The sequence below is a fragment of the Filicampus tigris genome, chromosome 2 (assembly GCF_054856515.1).
Source record: "Filicampus tigris isolate MCC_2025a chromosome 2, RoL_Ftig_1.0, whole genome shotgun sequence".
Classification (NCBI taxonomy): Eukaryota; Metazoa; Chordata; class Actinopteri; order Syngnathiformes; family Syngnathidae; genus Filicampus; species Filicampus tigris.
Genome location: NC_141218.1, coordinates 9,115,584 through 9,138,598, shown reverse-complemented (window position 1 = coordinate 9,138,598; position 23,015 = coordinate 9,115,584). Strand labels below are relative to the sequence as shown.

General features: G+C 40.9%; 1 protein-coding gene across 4 annotated transcripts in view; it reads right to left on the bottom strand.

Annotated features, from left to right (window-relative positions):
* Positions 1–23,015, bottom strand: part of LOC147151301 (protocadherin-1-like) — a 202,301-nt gene that overhangs the window by 99,462 nt on the left and 79,824 nt on the right. The window contains exon 5 of one of the 4 annotated variants that reach the window (XM_086017308.1): positions 7,855–11,408. The exons of 2 other annotated variants lie outside the window; for them this stretch is intronic. In XM_086017308.1, the coding sequence (XP_085873434.1) occupies positions 11,350–11,408 (59 nt within the window). In that variant the 3' untranslated portion in view covers positions 7,855–11,349. Of the gene's footprint in view, positions 1–7,854; positions 11,409–23,015 lie in introns of those variants that run through there. One more of the 4 variants, XM_086017299.1, reaches the window with a different exon arrangement.

Sequence of the window (23,015 nt, the reverse complement as noted above, 5' to 3'; positions counted from 1 at the left end):
GCGAGATGAATTATGAGCATCAGCCTCCCCGTGACCCTGATGCGTGTCCGTGCTGTATGACTTTGTATCGTGCATATCAATGCGCATGTTATCTCTTCGGTGTGTGTGTTTGTGCGTGAGGTTAATTGAGGGGAGGCGTTTTAAGTGTTGCCCGGGGAGATGCGCACCCGCCACTGCCGCCGTCCCCTCATTGGCTATTCCGTACCACGTTCTGGACCAAACAAACTGGCAATAGAGAGCTCCAGGAGGCGGAGGGCGGCAGGGGGGGTTCGCCGCTCTACGCAAGCCAGCAGTGGAAGGCTCGTGGCTGGGCCGAGCAGGGCAAGCGCGAGCCCCTCTGCTGGAGCTCAGAGGAGAGGCTAATCCTTACACGCAGAGGAGGCGTTAATATCTGAGGATTAAGCGGGGGAAGACGGCACTAACTCATCCTCGTGCTAGCCCCCTCTGCTGAAATACTCTCACACCACTTGACTTCCCCCCGCCGTGTCGTGCACTGTGTGAAAGCCATCGTCGCAGAATGAGGGGCAAGGGCAGTTTCCCCTGCTTTTGATGCAGTATCAGTTCCATTCCACACATCATGATAGAGAGTGCATTTTTTTTCAACCTAAGCTTTTCACACAGCACCCACGAGAGCAGAATATTGTCACAACTGAGTGCATTTCCACACTCACACACAGCAGCAGAAGCGTTTTACATAATTAGATCATTTTGCATGTGTGAAAGGGGCTTGACACAGATCGAATCACAGATGTAACAGGAGATACGGCATTTTTCTCTTTGCCAGAAACCAACAAATGCAATGTACTGTTACGATTTCGTGCATTTAGATCTCTTAACTTTCACTACTTCATCGTTTCCTCCTTCAGATCTCCCCTCCCATATTCTAGACTACCCCGCCCCTCCTCTAGATCTTTTGCGATTTCTTCATTCCTCCACTGGATCTGTTTTCCCCTCTTGATCTCATCCCTCTATACTGTTGATCTCCTCCCTTTTTGAGATCTCTCATCTTCTTCGACATTAGATCTCATCTCTTCGCCTTCTCTAGATTGCCTTAAATCTCTTTTTTTCCTCTAGCTCTCCTGTCTGCTACAACTACCTTCTGACCTCATATCTTCACTTTTTCCAAGATCTCCTCTCTTCTCCTCTAGCTAACCTCTCTTCTTAAATAGATCACATTCCCCCGCTCAAGATCTCATCCCCTTCTATCTTCTACTCAGGGGTTTGTCTCCTCCACGCTAGACCCTGTCTTTCTCTCCTCATCTCAATCACTTCCGTCTCTAGTTTGCCTCTTTCCGTCAATAGATATATCCCTTTTTTTCTTGTTTGATTCTCCAGTCTTCTCCCTACTCTAGAACTCATGTCTCTCCTCTGTTCTGCTCTAGATCACTTTTACCTTCTCTAAGCCTCCTGTCTAGAATGTACCTCTCCTTTTCATCTTGGCTTCTCTTGATCTTCCTTCTCACCTCTCGATCTTCTCGCCTCTTCTCTAGATCTACTCAAGAACTTCTCTTTCCTCTCTTCTACTCTTGATTGTGTCGTTTTTCTTTAGCCGTCCTCTAGATCTCTTCTCTCTCTCTAGATCTTCCATCCCTCCCCAAGAGCTCCCTTCTTATTTACACCTCCTCTCTTCTCCATTCTTCTATTTTAGAGGTCTAGTCTTTTACTATGAATTATTCTCTTGTACTAGAATTTACCTCTCTTCCCTCTTACCATCTTGATCATCTCTATTCTAGATCTTTTCCACCCTTTACCTTTTCTCTCCGTGTCTCTCTATCTGTCTGTCTGCCTGACCCTCTGTCTCTCTCTTTCCTCTTCTAGATATGACCTCAAACCTTTGGCTTTCCTAACTTCTCCTCTAGATCTCTTCTCTCATCTCTCTCTCTATATCTTCCATCCCTCCTCAAAATCTCACCCCTTCTTATTTACATCTCCTCTCTTCTCCACTTCTATTGTAGAGGTCTCTTCTCCTACTGTGGAACCTTTTTTCTTATACTCTAGAACATGTCTCTTTTCTCTGTTTGCCCTTTGATCACCTCTATTGTAGACCTCTTTTCCAATTGATCTTTTCTGTCTCTGAATCTCTCTCTGTCTGTCTATTTGTCTCTCTCTCTTTCTCTTGAGCCCCACTTTTCTCTTCTTGATATTACCACTCACCGCTGTTTCTCCTCTCCCATTTCTTGATCTTCCTATACTAAATCTTCTCTTCTCTAAATCTCTCTATGCTCTAGATCTTCCATCTCTTCTAGATTTCCTCTTTTTCTTTTTACATCCCTTGTAGATCTATTTGCAATCCCCCTTCAATGTAATCTGCCCTGTCTGACATCTAAAACCCTTCTCTTCTCTAGATTTCCCCTCTACTCCTGTAGATCCCTTCTATCTTCTCTTCAATAATAGCTTACCTCTTTCCTCCGCTAGATCCTATTATCTCTTCTCTAGATCCCCACCTTTGTCCTCCTCGTCAACACGAAACGAGTCTAACTTCATATTTAGTTATCTCCTTCCTCCTCCTCCATCAGACTCTCACCTCTCTCCTCTCTCATCTTCTCCACAGGTGTTCGCCAAGGCACTGTGAGTGTGTGTATGTGTGTGTAGATGTGTGTCTATCTTGTGTGTTTAGTGCGCGTGAGTGTGTTCTGGGAAGTGGATTATCGTGGTGGTCTGCAGGAGTTGCCGGCAGTCGAGCAGAAAGCTTTAATGAGAAGTCGCTGTTTACTGGGGACAGACTGGGACACGCACACACACACACACACACACACACACTTGAAGCACACACTGTAACTATTGCAGTAATGGAGGTTGGAAGGTTCCTTCTACAAACTAGTCGGCTCTGTGTTTCCTCATTAAGGAGGACAGTCAGGACAGTCACAAAGGCACGCACCCTCAACCACGCACACACACACACACGCACCCACACACACATGCAAACACAAAGCCTTTTTACAGGGTAGCTGCAGGTTTAAAACTACTTTTAAAAGACCATTTTTAAGCTACTTTGGTCGAATTTTACATCTGGCCTTCAGTAAATATGACAACTAGGTGTGGGTGATATTTCAAAATGGTACCAACTATATTTTTTGTCTGACGTTGTGGTGAACATTTGTAGGTCTTAAGTGTATTTGGTGTTCCTTTATCTATCTATGTCAGGTGTTGCCTTCAGGGACAGTATGAAGTCACACCACTGAGCTGAGTGATTGTTCCAAATATCTCTAACTATCTATCTACCTGTATGATGACCATCCATCCAGCTTACGTTTTGCCTTCAGGGACAGTCTGAAATCCCCTCTCACACAACAACTGAAGTACATTCATCTATCCATCAAATCTAGTCAAGTGCCTTCAGGGGGGTTCTGAAATCATAGCTTCTGTCTCAATATGAAGTAAGATGAAAAAGGTATCTAGCAGGCTATCAAATTTATTCACAACACCTTGTGTGATGTACAAAATTGTTTTTTATTTTTTAATAATTGCTTTTAATAGAACAGAAATGACTTTAGGTATTAAAAACTTCACACCACAGTCCCAGTTTCCCGCAATAACCATTTACACAACTGCTGTTCCACCTCTGTTACACTTTTGGTGCTACCTTGGAAGACAGGAAATTAACAGAACTTTGTCTTCCACAACTTGTGTTTGTATATTTGACACAGAGCAGCAAGCTGGGAAAAAGACAATTGTGAAAGGGAATTTAGACATGTAACAAAGTCAGGCCCAGTGTCTGGGGTGACATGTAAAATATTTATCGGCAGCTAAAATTTCAATCAACACAACAGAGAGGAAGAGGTGTCAGCTATTAAATTCCTAAATTTATTAAATAATACCTCGGATGCCAGAGAATTCTCAGACCGCCTTCGTCCACCAATTCCGTGTCATGAGGTTTCACATAAAACAGTATCGTAGGGTATAAAATAGTTCTCGGACATGACTTTCAACACAACATGATAGGAGATTTCAGGTGCTATAACCTTTCACATAGAGGCCATTACACCGTGATACCTCGGAAGCCGTCACAATTACATGTTCTTCGTTTTCGATATTCTGTGTCAATTCGCACGTGTGTAACAGCGTAAGCATCTGGTATAATGTATAAAAAGCCGTCGGAAAGCAACAAATGCTTCCAACATATAACATGGCTAGACAAAACGGTTACCTCACACCACCCCGTCCGAGCTTTACCTTTTCACACATCCGCCATCATGCCTGTATTAAACTTTTAATACTACTTGAGATGCCAGAAAATGAACAGCTCTCCTTTGGCTTCCGTTTCACGTGTTAGCTCATTTCACACAAGTTGGCTTTGATGGGAAGTGTGAAAGGGGCTAATGAAATTCTCTGAGGGAGGTTAGATATGATTTACTGTCACCTTTCTTCTCGTACGGGTATCCAATGTGCGAATACGACCCTTTAGCGCTTGCAGATGCAGACAGTGTGCCGCTCGTAAAAAAGAAAATTAAATTAGCGCTGAGCTTTTTAACGTCCATTTCGCACTGCCACTTTGAGCGGGGCAAGCGCTTAATAAACTCTCATTATTCTCTGATTCACGGCGCCAAAACATGCCGGCTCCACTCCCAACGCTGTTAATTTGTGACGCGCGGCCGCTAAACACTTGGTTAGCTTTATCTGCCGTCGTAACGTGTGCGCCACAGCGCTTTATTAGCACTTACGCCGGCCTTCATTTGGCTGCGGTTAAATCCAATGTTTCCTGTGCTTTTCAAAGGTTTTTTTGTCTCCCGAGGGAAATGGATGCTCTTTAGCTGTTATGCAATGTTTAACAGCAGAGGAAAAAAAAGGATAGCAAGTAGCTGCTAAGTACTGTAGTTTTTTAATTTAAAAAAAAAAAGTAATTTCATACTACAATAAAACTTGAAACGACATAAAAATTTCACATGCATCACACACAGGTAACTGTACTGATTTTTTTATTTATTTATTTATTTATTTTTATGGCAAGTAATCAAACTTTGCCATCGATGACCAGATGCTTCACAATGAAGCTTCGCCCATTTATCTAGTATATGGGCTTCAAATTTGGTAGAAATCATCTAAAATCCAACCAGTTCATCTTTGGAGGACAGCTGGTGTTGGGGGGGGGGGGGGGGGGGGATATAATAAATAAAGAATAATATAAAGAGGCTACAAAATTTCAGACCTCTTGTTTATTTTAAGGCATGGGTTTGTGAAACTTTTTTGTGCATCTATTTGTGGTAGACGTTGATACCAAATTTCATATTGCTGAGGTTAATTGCCTTTGGGGGCTGAATTTTTAAATTGGTGAAAAAGGCCTAACCACACCTCAATGTCAGCTTCAAACCAAAGCGGTGCACTTTATTGTGTCCTTTAGTCCATGGCGTCATGAGACTTTTTTGTGCATGCACTCGTGGTATACATGGCCATCAAATTTCATATTGCTATGTCAAACTGGAATTGAATTTGCAAATGTGCAACTTCATGTGTTTTTACTGGTATGGCTTCTTGAGATGTTTTGTGTGTATCTCCTTATGTTAGACACACCTACCAAATTACCGGTATATGTTTCTATATTTAACTGGATATCTGGGGCTGAATTTTCAAATATGCATAAATGGTTACAATTTATATAAACGTAACCTTTCAAACAAAATGGCAGACTTCCTGTGTATTTTCAGGTATGACTTCTTTTTTTTTATACAGTAGGCCCACTCATGACTAGACATGCTTACCAAGTTTCATGTTTCTAAGAGGAATGGGCTTTTGGGGGCTGAATTTTCAAATAATTTGCATATTTTTCAGTGAGCCATCCAACTTTGCTGCAAGGCATTGTGCAAACACAATGACAAATATTCAAATTCTTGGCAATATATTGTTGTCCATCCCTCAAATAGGCTATACATGGTGCAAATTTGGTTGCAATTGTCCTAAATCTATAGTAGTAGTTTGCCTTCAACGCACCACTGAAAATGGGAAAATGATCCTAAAATCCTAAAATTACTTTATCTTTTCAGGTAGGGCTTCTTAAACTTTTTTTGTGGGTCAACTCAGGAATGACGAACGAATTTCCTGTTTCTATGCGAAAATGGCTTCTGAAAAAAAACCAAAAAAAAACATTTCGCTTAACTTACTACTTTAATTTACTTAAATCACACTAACATGGGTTCCTGTGTCTTTTGGGGCATTTTTGAGACTTTTTTGTTTGGAGGTCTACTCATGATAGACAAGTCTATTAAATGTCATGTTGCCATGTGACACTGGCTGTTGGGGATGAATTAAAAAAAAATTTTTAAAAATCAACTTTTCTCAACTGAACCAAATGACCTTAAAATGGCTACTTCGAAACACAAAACAAAATGGCCGACTTCCTGTGTTCTTTCATGCTTCTTGTGATTTTTTTGTGGGTCAACTCATGATGGCCATTTCTACCCAATTTCATGTTGATAAGTCAAACTGGCTGCGGGGGCTGATTTATTTATTTTTTTTGTGAGACTTAATAGGAAAAATCCAGTCCGTGTTGCACGCTTGACTTGTGACACGCACGCACACATACACACGCATGCAAGTTTGTGTCTTATAGTGTGGTGTGGCAAGATGGATGACTGCACATGCACACGCACGCACCCCCCCCCCCCACACACACACACACACACGCACAATATCAGTGTTCTTGTGTGTGGCGTCCAGAGAGTGGGATGGTGATTAGTGTTGGGAATCTGGGACTGTGGCCTCAGTTTTCATTAAGAGCCATAAACTCACATGTGCTACATCACCGCACACACACACACACACACACACACACTCCTTGTGTGCGTGCGTGTGTGTCTGTGCGTGTGCGTCTGGCCGAGCTTTGAAGACGAGCGAACGCGAACGAGAAAGATGTTGTTTATCATGGCAGTAATTAAGCCCGCTGTTCAACTTTAATTAAAATATAACAGCAGCACTAAGTATGAACACACACACACACACACACACACGCACACACACACAAAATACATTTTTAGCTGGCTATTTGCCATCAAAGATAATGCAACATAAATTGCGATAGGAAGCTGACGTTCATGATCCAAAAAAGGCCTGAAACCAAATGAGATTAAAATGTGTGCTTGGGAATGTTAATTATTAGCGAAACCTCAATTAAAATCGAAATAGCTTCCTATGTATATAAATGCACAGCTGTGGGCAAAAGTCTTGAGACGCCACTGGTTTAATAGGACACAGTTAGCAGGATTATACCAACGTTACTGTTTAATGAATTAAATCAATAAAATAAACAAAAAACACACACACAAGGAAAGCAAAAATTGAGTTAGCGACATAAGCGGTACAGATAATGGATGGATGGATGGATAGATGGATGGTTAAATGTATTATTCCACAACCCCCAAGAATTCCCCAAATCTACACACCCCTGTTCAAATGCCAGGTTTTTGTTATCCACAAAATTAGACCAAGATGAATCATTTTAAAACAACGCACATATAGAACTAGCTTTTGACTCAGTGAATGCAGACCTCCACCAAGGCCCAACTGTTAACAAAAATTTAAAGCTGCACTTGTGGAGTGTCGTATATGTGTTTTGTTAGATAGCTGACTGACTACAGTTAGAAAAACAAACTGCTTCTGTTGTGTGGCGAGTTATCAAAGTTTCATACAAGAATGCCAGACTTGCTGTGTCTTTTTTCAGTCATTGCTTCTTGAGAGTTTTTTGTGGGTCTGTTCCTGATAGACGTGTCTGCCAAATTTCATGTTACCGTTTCAAATTAGCTTCAGAGGCTGATTTTCAAACCAGCTTCAGGGGCTGATTTCAAATGTTTTTTTAATTTACATGAATGGCCAAAGTGAGCCTGAAATGTCTGCTTCAAACCAAAATGGCAGTCTTCCAGTGATATTTTGACATTGCTGCTTGAGACGTTTTTTGGGGTCCAATTATGTTCGACAAGTCTACCAAATTTTATAGTGAATGAATCAACACACTACATAAACTCAGCACGACTTTATTGTCATAAAAACGTGTGAATACAAATAATAACCATCGTCATAATAATAAATACATTCACAGGAACAACCTCCTGCTACAACTCCCCAAGTAATGACTACATCCCATAATACACGCACACACAAACCACCGTTACATACACGCAATAAATAGTCCATTCAACTAGGCATTGATGAGAAGAGGCTTGATTGACAGCTTGCGTGGAGGGTGGGATGTAAGATAAATACATCAGATGCTTTTGGATGTTACAGAGTAATACTTTCCAGTTTGTGAACAAGGTTTATCAGGTTGTGGGTGTGTTTTGTGTGTGAGAGAGTGCAGGTGTGCTTGTGGATATATGTCTTTGTGTATGTTGGGAGAGAGGAAGGGAGCGAGTCTTCTTTTTATGTTGTATTTTGGATGTTTTTATTGTACAGTAATTTGAGTTGCATTTTTATGTATGAAAAGTGCTATATAAATAAAATTTGATTGATTGATTGATTGAAAAGTTAACAATGTACTGATGAGAAGTTAACTAAAATGCCAAGTCATGACTTCAATGTCAATGAGGATGTTTAATTACTCCGATGTGGCATAGCGTAATTGTTAAAAAATAGAAAAGTAAAAAAATAAATAAAAACAAGTAATGTTAATGGTTTCATTGTGGACTTAATAAAATGTTTAGAAGTGCTTAAATGTGTACACCCTTTTAAGTGATTTCTGACTGATTAGTTTAACTTAATTTACATGTTTATCAAATATTTTTTTTCTCAATACAATGAATTAAAATTCCATTGATCTGTTCTGCTGCAAAAAGAATAATACAATTGTGTTGTTGTTGTTGTTTTTAATAGAGAAAACTGCCATTTATCTGAAGATCGCTCATACCAAAAATGTTGTTTTGATCGTTTCCATTCCATTTGACTCCTTGTCATTCACATTAGCCACCAAGCCTTGCCTGGCGCATTACTCTAGCCACATAGCCTAGCAAGCTAGTCTGGCCACCTAGCAGAGAAGTGGCTGAGATCAGAGACTTTAGCAAGCAAACAGAGCTGGGCATCGTCTATCCGTCTATAATGTCTGGCCGGTATTTCCGGCCGACCCACGTGGTCCCATTCCGTCCTTCGTCGGCGACAGCCAATCAACATCAAGAATATAATTTTCACGTCGCACGCAGGCGCCGCACAAGCAGACACGACGCCAAATCAAGACAAAATATCAAATAAAAACAACACACACGCGGTGATCGGTAAAATAAAAACTAAATGGGGATTTTTTTTCTTTGTTTGGCTGAGTGTCAGGAGTGTGGCACCTGCATGTGACGTGGTACCAGTAAAGTCCATTCTCGACGCCGTTTGGCTGACTCTGACCAACCGGGCGGGTCTGAAACATAGACGGGAACTCATAGAGGGACTAAAACATATACCAATGCCCAGCTCTGCTAATAATGCTAAAGAGCCAAACTATCATGTGGCCACTGTCATTATTTGAACACGTCACACTAACGCATCTTGTGGTATTATTGTCAATTGAACAGTTTACCCACAGCGGGCAGGAAGTCACAATGATGACCTCTCATTTGTAAAATGTGATGACTAGGAGTAGTCAGGATCCGTAATCCCAATTTTGTATGTGAGAATTTTTCTGGATACATTTTTGAGTGATTACAAAGCATAAAAAAAGTATGTCAAAGTTTATCATGTCACTGTAATTCTTTGAATGATAGATGTAGTGTTTAAGTGTCATTTTTAGCGTTATATTTAGGTTCCGCAGGTTATTTGGACACACTAAATTGCCCCTAGGTGTGTCTATGACTGCAAATGTTGGTTTGCCTCTGTGTGCCCTGCAATTGGCTGGCAACCAGTTCAGGGTGTACCCCCTTTACTGCCCGAAGACAGCTGGGATAGGCTCCAGCACGCCCGCGACCCTTGTGAGGACAAGTGGTATAGATAATGGATGAATGGATATTTAGGTTCCAGTTAGGGGTTAGGAGCAACAGAAATGTGAGCATTTTGTTAGTGTTTTAAAACAGGGATTTTTGGTTTGAGATATGGTTCATGTTAGTGGGCTAGGGTTCGGTTACCGTTGGCGGTTCGGTTAGTCGGTGGGGGGTGGGGGTATTGGATTCGGTTAGCAGAGTTATTGGGGTCAGAATTCACTCAGGATTAGGGTTAGTGAAAAATGTATTATCTTAGAAGTGTTTATCAAACCACAGCTCTTCACATTAATCAATACCCCATAAGTAGGTTGGTGACCCCTAACTAGGAGTTCAGGGTTGTTAGTTATCTTAGCAGCTGGCCGTTTAGTGCATTATGGATAGATTTCAATTAGGATTTGGATAAAGGGTAGGGGTTATTTGGTTTAAAGTTAGTACATGTATAGTTAGAGGGTTTGATGCTAGTGTTACGGTTAAGGGTCTTAAGTTCGGGTTGGGACAGGATTGGGGAGTTTAGGTTAGTTTAGTTGAAGGTTATAGTTAGTGGCTTGTGTTGAATTAGAGTTAGTGGGTTAGGGGCTCAGTGGCTAACCTGAGAGTTCAATAGGGGTAGGATTTGGGTTTAGGATCTTCGGTTAGTTGGTTGGTTTATAGCTAGTACTGTAGGTTTAGGGTTAGTTCGGTTTTAGAGTTAATAATGGGTTTGAGACTTACGGTTTGTTAAAATTATGGTAATTAGTGACACGTTTAGGGGATTGGGGTTAGATTCGGGTTAGGAGTCTGGGAGTTGAGGTTAGGTTAGTTGAAGTTACTGTTAAGAGATTTAGGGTTGGTTGGTTGGTTGTTTGTGGTTGGTTGGTTAGTTTGAGTGTTGTTATGATTAGATTTAAGAATCTTTTTAAGGAGCCATGGTCACCCTGTTTAAACTGTGATGGGACTTTTTACATCATGTGTTCCAAACGTGCTCAAAGAAAAGAAGCTCTGGTGTTTTTAGGCCAAGGGTTTCAAAGTATTTTAAAAATATTTCAGTATACCAACAAAGAAATTTGAGGACCAATCTAAAAAAAATAAAAATAAAAAAAATACTCTCAACATTTTTGGCAGGAATTCTGTCCAGTGAGAGCCGCCAGAATTTTCACCCTGACCTCCGAAACAAGCACAAATAAAGGGAAAAAAAGTAAGCCCGAAGCGGGAATTTGCTTGTTACTCGAGGAAAAAAAGATTAAAAAAAAGATAATCCAGTCAGTCCACACGAGTCCCAAAAATGTTCTTTCTGTCTTGTTGCCAATATTTTCTCCTCGTTCCAAGAAAACACAAAAGTCATTCAGGAACATTAAAAAAAAAATCCATACAAATGCAGCAAAGACTGGGAAAAAAAGCGCAATAGTATTTAAAATGGACCTTGAAGAATAAGAAGAAGAGTAATAAGAAGAAGACAAAAAAAGTGTCTGTTCTTTGGAACTTTTTTGTCTTAAGGAAGTCTTTTTAGTCCGGCCGCCCTCTCCGGCTGACTGCTGGATGACACTGCACCTACGAGAGGATAGACACGCAACGTCTTACACCTCAGTTCACCTCAGGTCACGCCAGGCACAAGAGCACAATCCATGCAAAAAACAAAAAACAACAATAACAAAAAAAGAAAAAATTCAAAAAATAGGGGGTGGGATTTCAAAATAGAAGTGGCTTGAAAAAATGGACCAGCGCAGTAAAGCAAAACTAAATTATTGGAGATTTAACAAAAAAAAAGTAAATTCCTCATCATTTATGACATCAAACACAGTATCAAGAATATAACATCTTTGAAAAAAAAAAGGTAAATATGAAAATTGTATGCGTATTCATGTTGAGTAAACAAAAGGAAATGTTTTTATATCAAAGAAATCAAACAGACATATCATAGCATAGCAGTTTGCCATGGCTAGCATCACAATGGCAGATGAGCAGCTTACTTGATAATTACATTTAGAAAGTTAGCACCTAGTTTTCCTTTCATGACAATTGTTAATGGACTCAGATTCATTTTCTTTTTTTAATTAAAGTTGTTTTGATTGCCATTTGATTTTTTTCAGACTCTTTGTCATCCATGTTAGCAAGTTAGCCAGGCTTAGTTAAAATAACAGATTGTGGAAATGTTGTACTTCTAGGGGTAGTTTTAAATCACTATATTTTGTACTTTTACTTGAGTAGATTTGTGAAGAAGAAACTGTACTCTTACTACGCTACATTAGGCTACATTGAACCCGTTACTTAAATACCCTCCGCTTACCTACGTCTCTCTCTCTCTCTCTCTCTCTCTCTCTCTCTCTCTCTCTCTCTCTCTCTCTCTCTCGCTCTCGCTCTCGCTCTCGCCGTATAACCCGCAGTCTCGTCACGTGATCATATTGAGCTTCAGCTGTGGGAAAGAGTTGTTTTCGGATGAAACGGATCGAAAATGTCACGCAGCAATGTCGACTATGCAGACACAGAAGACGAGATTCTTTGGGAAAAATGTTTGTTGTTGCATGTTTTGTCACATACACACAGACTGAAACACGCACACGCACGCGCGCACACGCACGCACACGCGACCCCCCTTCGCCAGTAAATTCCAAAGCACCTAACTTGCTAGTTTAGTGAGTATTCACCTTATTTCCATTGGTGACCACACTTTTTTAAACTCACATATAGCAGTTTAGCATTGAACGTTGTTGATGTGTTGATTTTTTTGGCATGTTGGTGAGCAGGCAAAGCATCAACCAAGCCCAGTGTCGTCGTTAATCCAAAGGGTGAGGATTTGGGGATTTTTTTTCAGTATTTTTGACACACTTCTACATTTATGCAGAGCATGATCAGATTTTTTTTTAAATTAAACTGTTAGTTTGACTTCAGGTGGCATAATTTCACACTGAAATTACTGTTTTAAAAATAGGTTCAATTTATGTGGCACTCTTCAAGGGAGCCAAGGACACACACACAAAAAGTAAACAGAAAATGCGTAATTACTACACGACCCGGCCATGTTCTAACATCACTAGCTCTTCCATTTAGTTGTTTTCTGTTGTTTCCCTTCCCTCATTTTTATGATACCGTAGGTAATACTGTTTTTCCTCCTCCTCCTCCATTTCCTCTTCCTCCCCCTGCTACAAATGTCACTTCCCATCGTGGGAAGTGGGTCAATGAAAACAGCTTCCAAGTGTCATTTTAAAGGTGGTAACATTTAAAGGTGAGCTAAAGGAAAGGGTAAACCATGATCATGAAGATCATCCCGAGTAGGAGTTGATCAAAGCATTGAAATTTGCCCATAATGACCGCTTCAATCCAAAATGGTCACCTTCATGTTCAATTCACGTGGCACAGAGTAGGTTCTTGAGACTTTTTTGTGTGTTCTCCAACCAATTTCGTGTCGATCTGTAAAACTGGTGTCTGGGTATACGGTATTTTTTTGAATTGTGTGAATGGTGGAATTGACCATAAAATTATGACTCCAAAACACAATGGCTGACCTCCTGTACAGTTTTAGGAATGAGTCTTTGAGATTTTTTTGACGTCCCGTTATGATAGACATATCCACCAAGTTTAACATTGATCTGTGCAACTGGTGTTAAGAGCTTTTTCTTCCAGAGAACCTTGATGCCAACAAAAAATGATAGGTTCATAAGTGCTCCAATAATGCTTTTGAAAACTCTTTATTGTTGACTTTGCAACATGAAATTTGGTTATCATGTGTCTTCATGGGTAGAGCCACAAAAGAAAATTAAGAAACCATGCTTGAAAAGCCATTTTGCATAGAAGTGGCCATTTTATGCTCAAGTGGCTCAGTTGTAGCCAACTAAATTTAAAAAAAAACAGTCCCGACAGCCAGTTTCACTTAAAAACATGAAATAAAGTATACATATCGATCATGAGTTCCAGTAAATAAAAAAAAAAGTATCCAAAAATTCAAAAAGACACAGGAAGTCTGCCATTGTGCTTCAAAAAGGCCATTTTAGGCCCAATTTTCAGATTTCGGCCAATTTGATTTTAATAGAAATATCACCCCCCAAAGCCAGTCTTACTAATGGTAAAGGGACTGTCACTCGTATAGTGCTGTCCTACCTTTGATACTCAAAGCACACTGTACCTCATCCACCTACCGATGACGCAGCATCAGGAGCAACTGGGGGTTCAGTATCTTGCTCAAGGATACTTCAGCATGGTCACAAATGCCGGGGATCAAACCCACAACCTTCGGTTTGGGAAACAACCACTCTACCACTGAGCCATGCCGTCCAGTAAACGAAATGAAATTCAGTAATCATGTCTATCATAACACACAAAAAAAGTAGGCATGCCTAAAAGACAGAGGAAGTCTGCCATTTTGATTTGTCATTATCTGCTCAATTGGCTCAGCTGCTCCCAACTACAGTATAGCACACTGAAATTAAAAACAAAAACAGTCAGCCCCTAAAGCTAGCCTCACAAATTTTGCAATCTGAAATTTAGTAAACATGTCTACAATGAGTAGACCCACAAAAATGTCTACGATGCCATGTGCAAAAAGACACAGCAACTCGACTATTTTGGCTCAAAGCATTAATTTTATGCTCAACTGGCTGAACTAGATTTAAAAAAATCTGCCCCAGAAGTTAGCACAGTTAGCAACATAAAATTTGGTAAACATGTCCATCACGAATAGAACCATAAAAAAATCTCAGAAACAATACCCCCAAACTACTGAGAAAATTTGCCATTATGGCCTGAAGCGGCCATTTTCGTCCCTGGAGGGATCCATGCATGCACATATTTTACAGCATTAATAAAGTGTAAAAAAAGTGTGAAACAAAAATGATGCTGTTTGGCGTATTCCTCATTACAAACAGTCTCTTCTGACTGCAGTCACTTACACTCCGCTGAGGAAATACAGCAAATATTTGCTTTATGCTAATGAGCGACGCATGTTGCAAGCAGATTGCCTCAAAGCAAACAAACAAGTCGGCGAAGAAGTCCTGCGAGCCACTGGACGTTTTCACAAGATGGTCGCAGCTCCTTCAAGATGCTAAAATACGCTAATAGCCGCCACTCTTGTTTAATGTGCATGGAAATGAATCATTAATGGGGTCGTGGTCTTCACCCAGCGCCATGTCGTCATTAACATAGGCGGCGTTAACGTACACTCAACGTACATCAGTGGCAATTAAACCATGCTGAAAGACAAAAATTCATTTTTAGTCTCGAAATAAAGACATCACAAGTCACTCTCCAAATTAACTGGTTGATCGGAAGTGCCCAACGTTTATGCTTTGTTTGAACAGACCAAGTGTTTCAAGATTAATTATTGGTACTGTTTAAAACAAAGTGCTTTCCCTGTTTTTTTTAAATATATATTTCAATACATGAATAAATGATGACTGGTTGTGCTCAGATTCAAACATTAATTGCTTTTGTTCCAACCGTTTCACTTTTTTCAGTTATTTGGATGCTCATACTTAGACAGGAATAGTGGATGGAAAGATGGAAAAAGATGGAACGCTGCATGTGCTACGCACGCAGCGTTGTGTTGGGTTGCACATGAAAAAGGATTCCAGGGACGCAACGCAGCTCCTACTTGACCGTGTGCACAATCAAGGTTTTTTTTTTTTTCTCCCGTCAAAGGCGAGTGGAAAAAGAAAGTGAGCAAAAGGAATCAAAGAGCAGAGATGAGAAAAGACTGGACCTGACCAGATGAGCCCAAATGAGATGAGACCAGATGAGATGAGATGAGATGAGGAGGCATTGAGAGGACAAGCGCAGGAGAGAGACACATACTCCAGAGGAAGAATGACATGCAGGTCACGCCTTCAACAATAACCACAAAAAAGGAGAGAAGAAGATGAGTGTGCGTCTGTGTGTGTGTGTGTGCACCATTTAACTCATTTAAGAACACAAAATGGAGTCTCGCTGTCAGTCGGAGATGATTATCGTCCTACTCTTCATCTTCCAGCTTCTCTTTTTTCTCCTCGTCTGTGCTCGCCTCCTTCCGTGCCCTCCTTCTACTCCTCTTCCTCCTTGTCTTTGCCATTTCCTTCCTCCCCTCTCTTCTTCCTCCTTTTTGTATTCTTTTTCTTACTCCTCATGTGCTTCTTTTCCTTCGTCATCTTCATCTTCCTCCTCATTTATCTCTTCTTCTTCCTCCTCCTCATCATTCTACTTTTCGTCTTCTATTCCTCATCTTCCCCCTCCTTCTCATTTTCTCCTCTTCTTTCCTCATCATCCTCTTCATTTTGTTCCGCTTTCTTGTCTTTCTGCTTCTCTCTCTCTTTCTGCTCCTCATTTTTCTTCTCTTCCTTCCCCTCCTCTTCTTCCCACTCATGCTCATTGTACTCTTATCCGCCCTGCCTGCTTTTCCCTTCTTATCCTCTTTTTTGTCCTCTTTTCTTCTTCCCCCTCCGACTCATCCTACTTTTCTTCCCCCCGCTCCTCCTGCTTCTCTTTTTCCAACGTGATGGCATTTCTCTCCCTCACTATTGACGTTCCAAGATGAGCGCCTAATCTTGATCATCTACTCAAAATCTGTGCTGATCTCAAATGAGAAGCGATGCAACGTCGCCATCTACTGTTTGTCATTGCAGTGGTCCACAATGCTGAATTTCACAGACAAGCTGGGCGAGACCCTATTCTGGACTGGACGAACTCATTAGTCGGTGGCAGTGAACGGCTGGATTCCCCAAAATTGAAATAGAAAGTGAATTCAACAGGTAAGTCAAGGCAGCACTTTGACTGGATGCGCTGGTGTGACAACACAGTCCTTCACGTTCCAGGTGTGAAGCTTTTCCAATGAGTGCATGAAAAGAAGATGAATCATAAAAGTCATTTTAATGTCAGCATTAGCATGTTAGCACGAGCAAGGTCCACTTGAGTCCTTGGCCCTGAACGTCCGTGTAGCTTCTGTAGATAATCCGCCGGGCCTTTTGAATTTCTGCCTTTTCACGCCGCATTCACACACCCGGCCGTCTTTTCATTTGCTCTTTTGTGTGCCACACAATGAAGGTGCAGGCTGAAGCGCCGCCGACGCTCTTCCAACCAGCCCCCCTTCGCCTGCCCGCCTTAAAAGAAGGTTTTGTTTTTTTATGTTCGTGCCGTCTCCATCTTGACTTCCTAAAAAAAAAAAAAAAAAAAAAAAAAAAAAAAAAAAAAAAAAAAAAAAAAGCCTCGGGCACCCATATCTCGCTGGCTTTAACAAGCGTTCATTTTGTTCCTGACCCTTGAAGTAAATGCACACTGAAAACCGTGCACACGCCTGAAAAGTGATTTGATCAGCAAAAAAGTGACTTTTTTAGGAAATGTTGAAGGTGCATAGATATTAAATATGATATGTGCTACAGTACAGGTATGAAGACAAAATATAATATGAAGGTGGTACATTGTGTATACTGAATATTACTTTGATTTAGAAGTGAAATATGAGGCAAGCATGCTACTGTGCTTTAGAGGTATGAAGAACATGAAATGGGATGGAAATACCACCACTTTCAATGGCTAGTCCGTACATTAAATCTGGCAGACGCGATAGGTATGTCGCAGCCAGACAGATAATATTTTTAAAAAATGCTTCTCCCCACACGCCATCACACTCCAGAACTACACTGTGCAATATTTTTATTGTTCATTATCCTGCTCACTTAAACAGTTGCACTGGGCAATATCTCTGCAACCTGAGAGACATCAATAGTCCAATGCCTGCATCTTTCTATACATGTTTTTTTTCTTTTTTTGCAATAACTAGACTATAACCAGAGCCAACTCGAATACACTCCCTTTATTTATTTTTTTTAATGCCGTTTTTAAATTCTATTTGGCCATTTATACTCTTTCTATAAGTGGAAAGAGACCACTAAAGTAATCATTTCATTGCTGAGTGCCACCGCTGTGTTTTAACCGTGCATATGACAAATACAATCCGGAATCTTAAATATGACGCATTTTAAGTGTATAGACATATAGTATGATGACAATATGCTACATTAGTGTGTCCATCATTAAGTATGATAAAAATAGGCTACATTAATGATAAATACATTAGATTTGATGTAAATATGCTACATTTGAAGTATAATGGTGCAAACATTACATATGACATTAATATGATGTAAATATTCTGCATTAGAGGTGTAGACTTGTAATTTGACAACGATATGATACAGTGGAGGTGTATAGCTTGAATATGATGTAAATATGGTACATTGGTGTGCCCATCAGTCAATATTGTGGCCAAATTTCGATACCAGGTATCCAAATCAGGCCGACACTGGACTTATTTCAGCATATTGGGTATTTGTGAATGCTGCCGATACCAGGCACCGATTCTTAAGGCAAACAAATCTGACATGGAGTAAGTAAGGCCTCCTACACTGCAGCAAATTGACACGTTCATAACAAAAAAAGAAAGTATCAAAAGTACTAATGGTATCAGTGCTTGGTACTGGTGAGTTCTCAACAGTGAATACTCATACAGGTATTGGTCTAAAAAAAAGTGGCATTGAACATCCCTAGACTAAGTGTGATACATTACACTTGTATAGGACATTAAATATGACGCAAATATGCTACAATAGTGGAATAGACACTAAATATGATGTAAATACAGCATATTAGATGTATGTAAATATATATGAGACAAAATGTGCTACATTTGCAGTACACATGCCAAATGTGATCAAAACTTGGGGTGTAAATAATTGCGCAAACACGTCTGTCGTTGGGAGTGATCCGATTGGTCGTCAGCAAGACAAATCAATTCCGACCGGACCAATCGCCACCACAACAAACTGCAAATAGGAAATTGACTTGCTGTCACAAGTGTGAGATATGCGCCAGGAAACAACACACACACACACGCGCACGCACAACCACACACACAACGCAACACAACACAACAGGTTCACACAAGCAGAGGCGGACATGAATCTCTACGCTTACGTGCTGCCGCACACTGATGGCTATATATTTTTACACACGCGCACGCACACACACAGTTGTATTTTCTGAGATGCGACTCATGACTTCCTCTCACTGTGTGAACACAAACTTGTGAAAATACACGCAAGAAGGTTACACACTTTCAATTGGAGGTGTTGTATGTGGGCCAGAACACTGCAAAAAACTTTCTTTTTCAGTCCTCGTGTCAGATTTGAAATATGAAAAGGATAAAGGGCAAAAAAAGCATTTCTCTTTACAACAGTAAATTGGTATTTTTGTAAAGTTTTGTAAAGTTGTATTTTTCAACGAAAAAAGTTGCTCTCTTGAGAGAGTGAAGTTGTATTTCTGTAGCGCTTATCCTCACAGGTGTGTTGGAGCCCATCTGAGAAAATGAGAATTGTAATGTCACAAGAAGAAAGTCTTTAGTTTTTAAGACTAGTCAGAAAAAAGGCTAAAGACTAAGACTAAAATGAGATGCACAATAATACAAGAAAATAGTATTTTTTGTGTGGGAGGAGGTGGGGGGTCTTAGATTTAGGGGGTGAGGCTGTAATTTTCCCACATTTTTAAAGAGACTTATCCTTTGAGTATGGAAACAAATCTGATTTATTTTGAAAGTATAGTCATAATATAAAAATAATTGTGTTTCCCCTATTTTATGTTTTAGTTGTAAAGGTGTTTTTTTTTGTTTGTTTTGTTTTTGGTCGAGTTCTCCTGAAGTGCTGTTGTGGCCGCCCGGTCAGAAACGAGCGACCCGGTCGGCAAACATCTGCCCGTACATCTGTGCTCTTGCTTCTGTGCCGGTGTGATGAGGATGAAAATAATAATGATGACGACGAAGATGATAATGCTCTCTGCACACTCACGGCCTTGGCTCGCTCGCGAACAAAGCGTCCCATTAATGGAACAAGAGGACGCGGAGGAAGAAGGTTGTTACGTTCTGACTTTGTCGTCCTGCGGGAGAAGAAAAATGTTGCTGTGCTGCGGGGGAGGTGACCCCGTCATCCGGGACGCCATGAATGTGTGTCACCATACGTTTGAGTGCATGTGTGTGTGTGCGTGTGGCCCCCAGGCTACGTCCTTGTCCCCCCAGTGCGAACTCTGATCTGTGGCCCTCGGTGATGCTGCATGACGGATGTTCCTGCTGCTAAACAACACTGACATGCTGCTTTAGTCCGTGCGTGTGTGTCTATTGTTCATGTTGTGGGGACTTAAATGCAGTTTAGGGTGACAACTTTCCAGGGTTTCTGCAGACTAAACAATGTCGTATTTTGAAAGCAAAACGGCTAACTTCCTGTTTCTTTTCAGACATGGCTTCTTGAGACTCTTGATAGACATGGCCACCAAATTTCAAGGTGATGAATCAAACTGGTTTATGGGGCTGAATTTTCAAGCTCTACTATAGTCCAAAATTCGACCCATCATCGTATTTCATTCATAAGTATGACAACAGTGTGTGTCAATTCCTCTGAATCATTGTATAAATCAATGAATTAAATGAATTATTATGTGTATTATCATCTTGAATATATTTTTTGTAGCACCTCCCTGACTGTGGCACACACGGACGCAAGATCAGGGTACAGTAGACAGTGTTCCCTCCCACAACAGCGCCAACACCCCTTTTTAACAGCTCCCGTCGACCAAAATACCAAAGGAAAGAAAACACAGTTAGATTGCGCTTTGCACTAGACTCGCACTGGGCACGAAAATGGGGATCTGAAAGTATGGATGTTGTATAGATTATCTGTGAAAATAGGTTAGATGTATTGGACAAAGCCATTTCTTTTTTAAATGGATGTCTGAAATGCGGAATTTCAGCAAATTACACGAGCCGTGTCAATTGTGACGTTAACTATATGCCACGGACCGCAAATGGCCCTCCAGCTGAAGTTTGGACATCCCTAAATGTATATTAGATTCCATCAGGAGAATGCAGTTGGATAAACAGGCTTTATCCTGCTCATACCTGCCACGCGCCCGCCCCCTCCCTGGCGTCCTGCCGCCCGGCGTTAATGTGAGCCATGTGGTGCGGGCGTAATGCCATTTAATGCTATTGTCTGTCAAATCTGCTTAGGGATCAGCCAGGCCGGGATGCGGCCCGGCAAGCCCAGGCTGGTTGCACCGCGGATGACGGGATAATCCAATCACAGCGGGCGGATCACGGGCAGTCCGCTCGGCGTATCGTAGCCGGGGAACACCTGGATCTCGTTGGCTTCGCAATGGTTGCAGGTCGGGCACTCGATTTAGACTGGCGAAGTGATGGTCTCCCGGATATTATTCACGCCATTTGAACTCCAACACTCGGTTTCTGGAGGTCTTTTCCTGCCACTTAAGGTCCATCACAAGACGGGGCCGCGTTTCGGTGCTATGGTGTAATTTAGACGGGCACACATGTTTCTGATTTGGACGTTTGAGGCGGCTCATCAGTGTGAAGCAAAACAAAGCGCAGATGACTTTAAAGGCACAGATCAAATAAAACGTGACTCGTGGAAACGGAGCTTCGGGATTTTACAAATAAACCGTCCCAAAAGCCAACAGCATCCACTTGACAAGGACATATCACGCTGCTGACTATTCTTGCTGGTTTTGGTCTCATTCACATCATTTGCTTATATAGTACACATGGCATCATACAGTATTCATGTATACATGTAAAGCTAAAAGAGTTTCTTATTCAATTGCTTAGGCTGTTTATTGATACTACAACGCTGATGACTATTTTCGCTGCCTTTTTGTCACTTCTGTGTCATCAGCATTTATAAAATCTATAGTATAGCAGAGTATTGATGCATACTTTTAACAGTATGGGTGTTTATTTCATTCCTGTTAGTATTTACAATATGTACCGGTATATGCGATCCATACAACAACGCTGCCGACTAATCTTGCTGCTGTCCATTTGCTTCTGTGTACATACTGTATTTATTCATTACATACTGTATTTATTCATTACATTACAGTTTATTTGATTGGCAACATCTTATATAGACTATTTATTGATACATGTAATAGTTATTTCTGCCACATACAGTAACGCAGACTATTACTGCTACTTAGTTTTTCATGGGTACTTTATTCCTCTACAAGGGAAATTGACTAATTCACGATTCATTTGCATTGCTGAAGTATTGCTGGTGCTAATTTCCTATTTGTGTTAAACTGTGGCAATATCACACTTTTGCTGGGTTGGGTGGAAAAAAATCACAGGTGAAAATAATAAATATAAGTTCTGTGAATTTTGTGGAAGACACATCTTTTCGAAATGGAGGAACTGCGCAACCGTTTACAAATGTTATTGTTGATTTGTGCCGCTTTCGATAATATGCTTGAAAACAGTGTACATTACAGTACTGCATAGACCGAGTTCTCGCCACAAATAAACACGGAGTAGAAGATTAAAGATTTGACTCAGGGCGTGATAACAAGGAATCGTTACACTAATCAGGTGAATGTCTTCAGGCATTTTTCCAGTGAATGTGAATCATTCCTTTAAAGTAAAAAAACTGAACGTCCTCAGCACATGATACTTTTTATGAAAACACTTGAAGGCCGAGCGAGCGACTGAAACGCAAGAATTGATGGCACACAAACATTTCCCAATGCAATATCTAGAATGATGCTTGAAAGACGACGGCGAGGAAATGGTGGAGGAAGAAAGTGAGGAGGAGAAATCATGTGATGGAGTCTGATTGCTTGGACTTTACACTCTTTTATTTGGAGTTGGCCATTCGGGGCATGTTGCACTTGTCGTCGTTGTTGTGTCAGTTATCACCCGACCGACTAAAAGTCAGAGAAGGGAACCCATTTGAATTAGGTGTGTTGGAGGAGGGAGATATCTAAAACATTCTGGATAGGGGGCCTAAAGGACCGGGGTTGGACATCCCTGTTCTAAGGACAGTTATGACCATCCTTCCATTCATATCAAAAAGTATCCATCCACCCATCTGTGGTCTTGATCTTGTCTCCCAGTAAGCGGCTTGAAGTACAAATCTTATTGTAATTAGCCGCATGTGGAGTAACGAGCTCCCGCACCGAGATTACCTGCCCGTCTGCATCTAATCCCGGGGATCATCTGCCTACACTTCCTCGGTCCTCTTCCTCGTCGCTTGTCCTCCCTCGCAGAGTCACGCGACCTCAAGCGTTGAAACGTTTTTACCGCCAACATCTTCATGTTTACATAATGTTTGCATAATGTTGAGATTTGTGGATGTGGTTCAGACG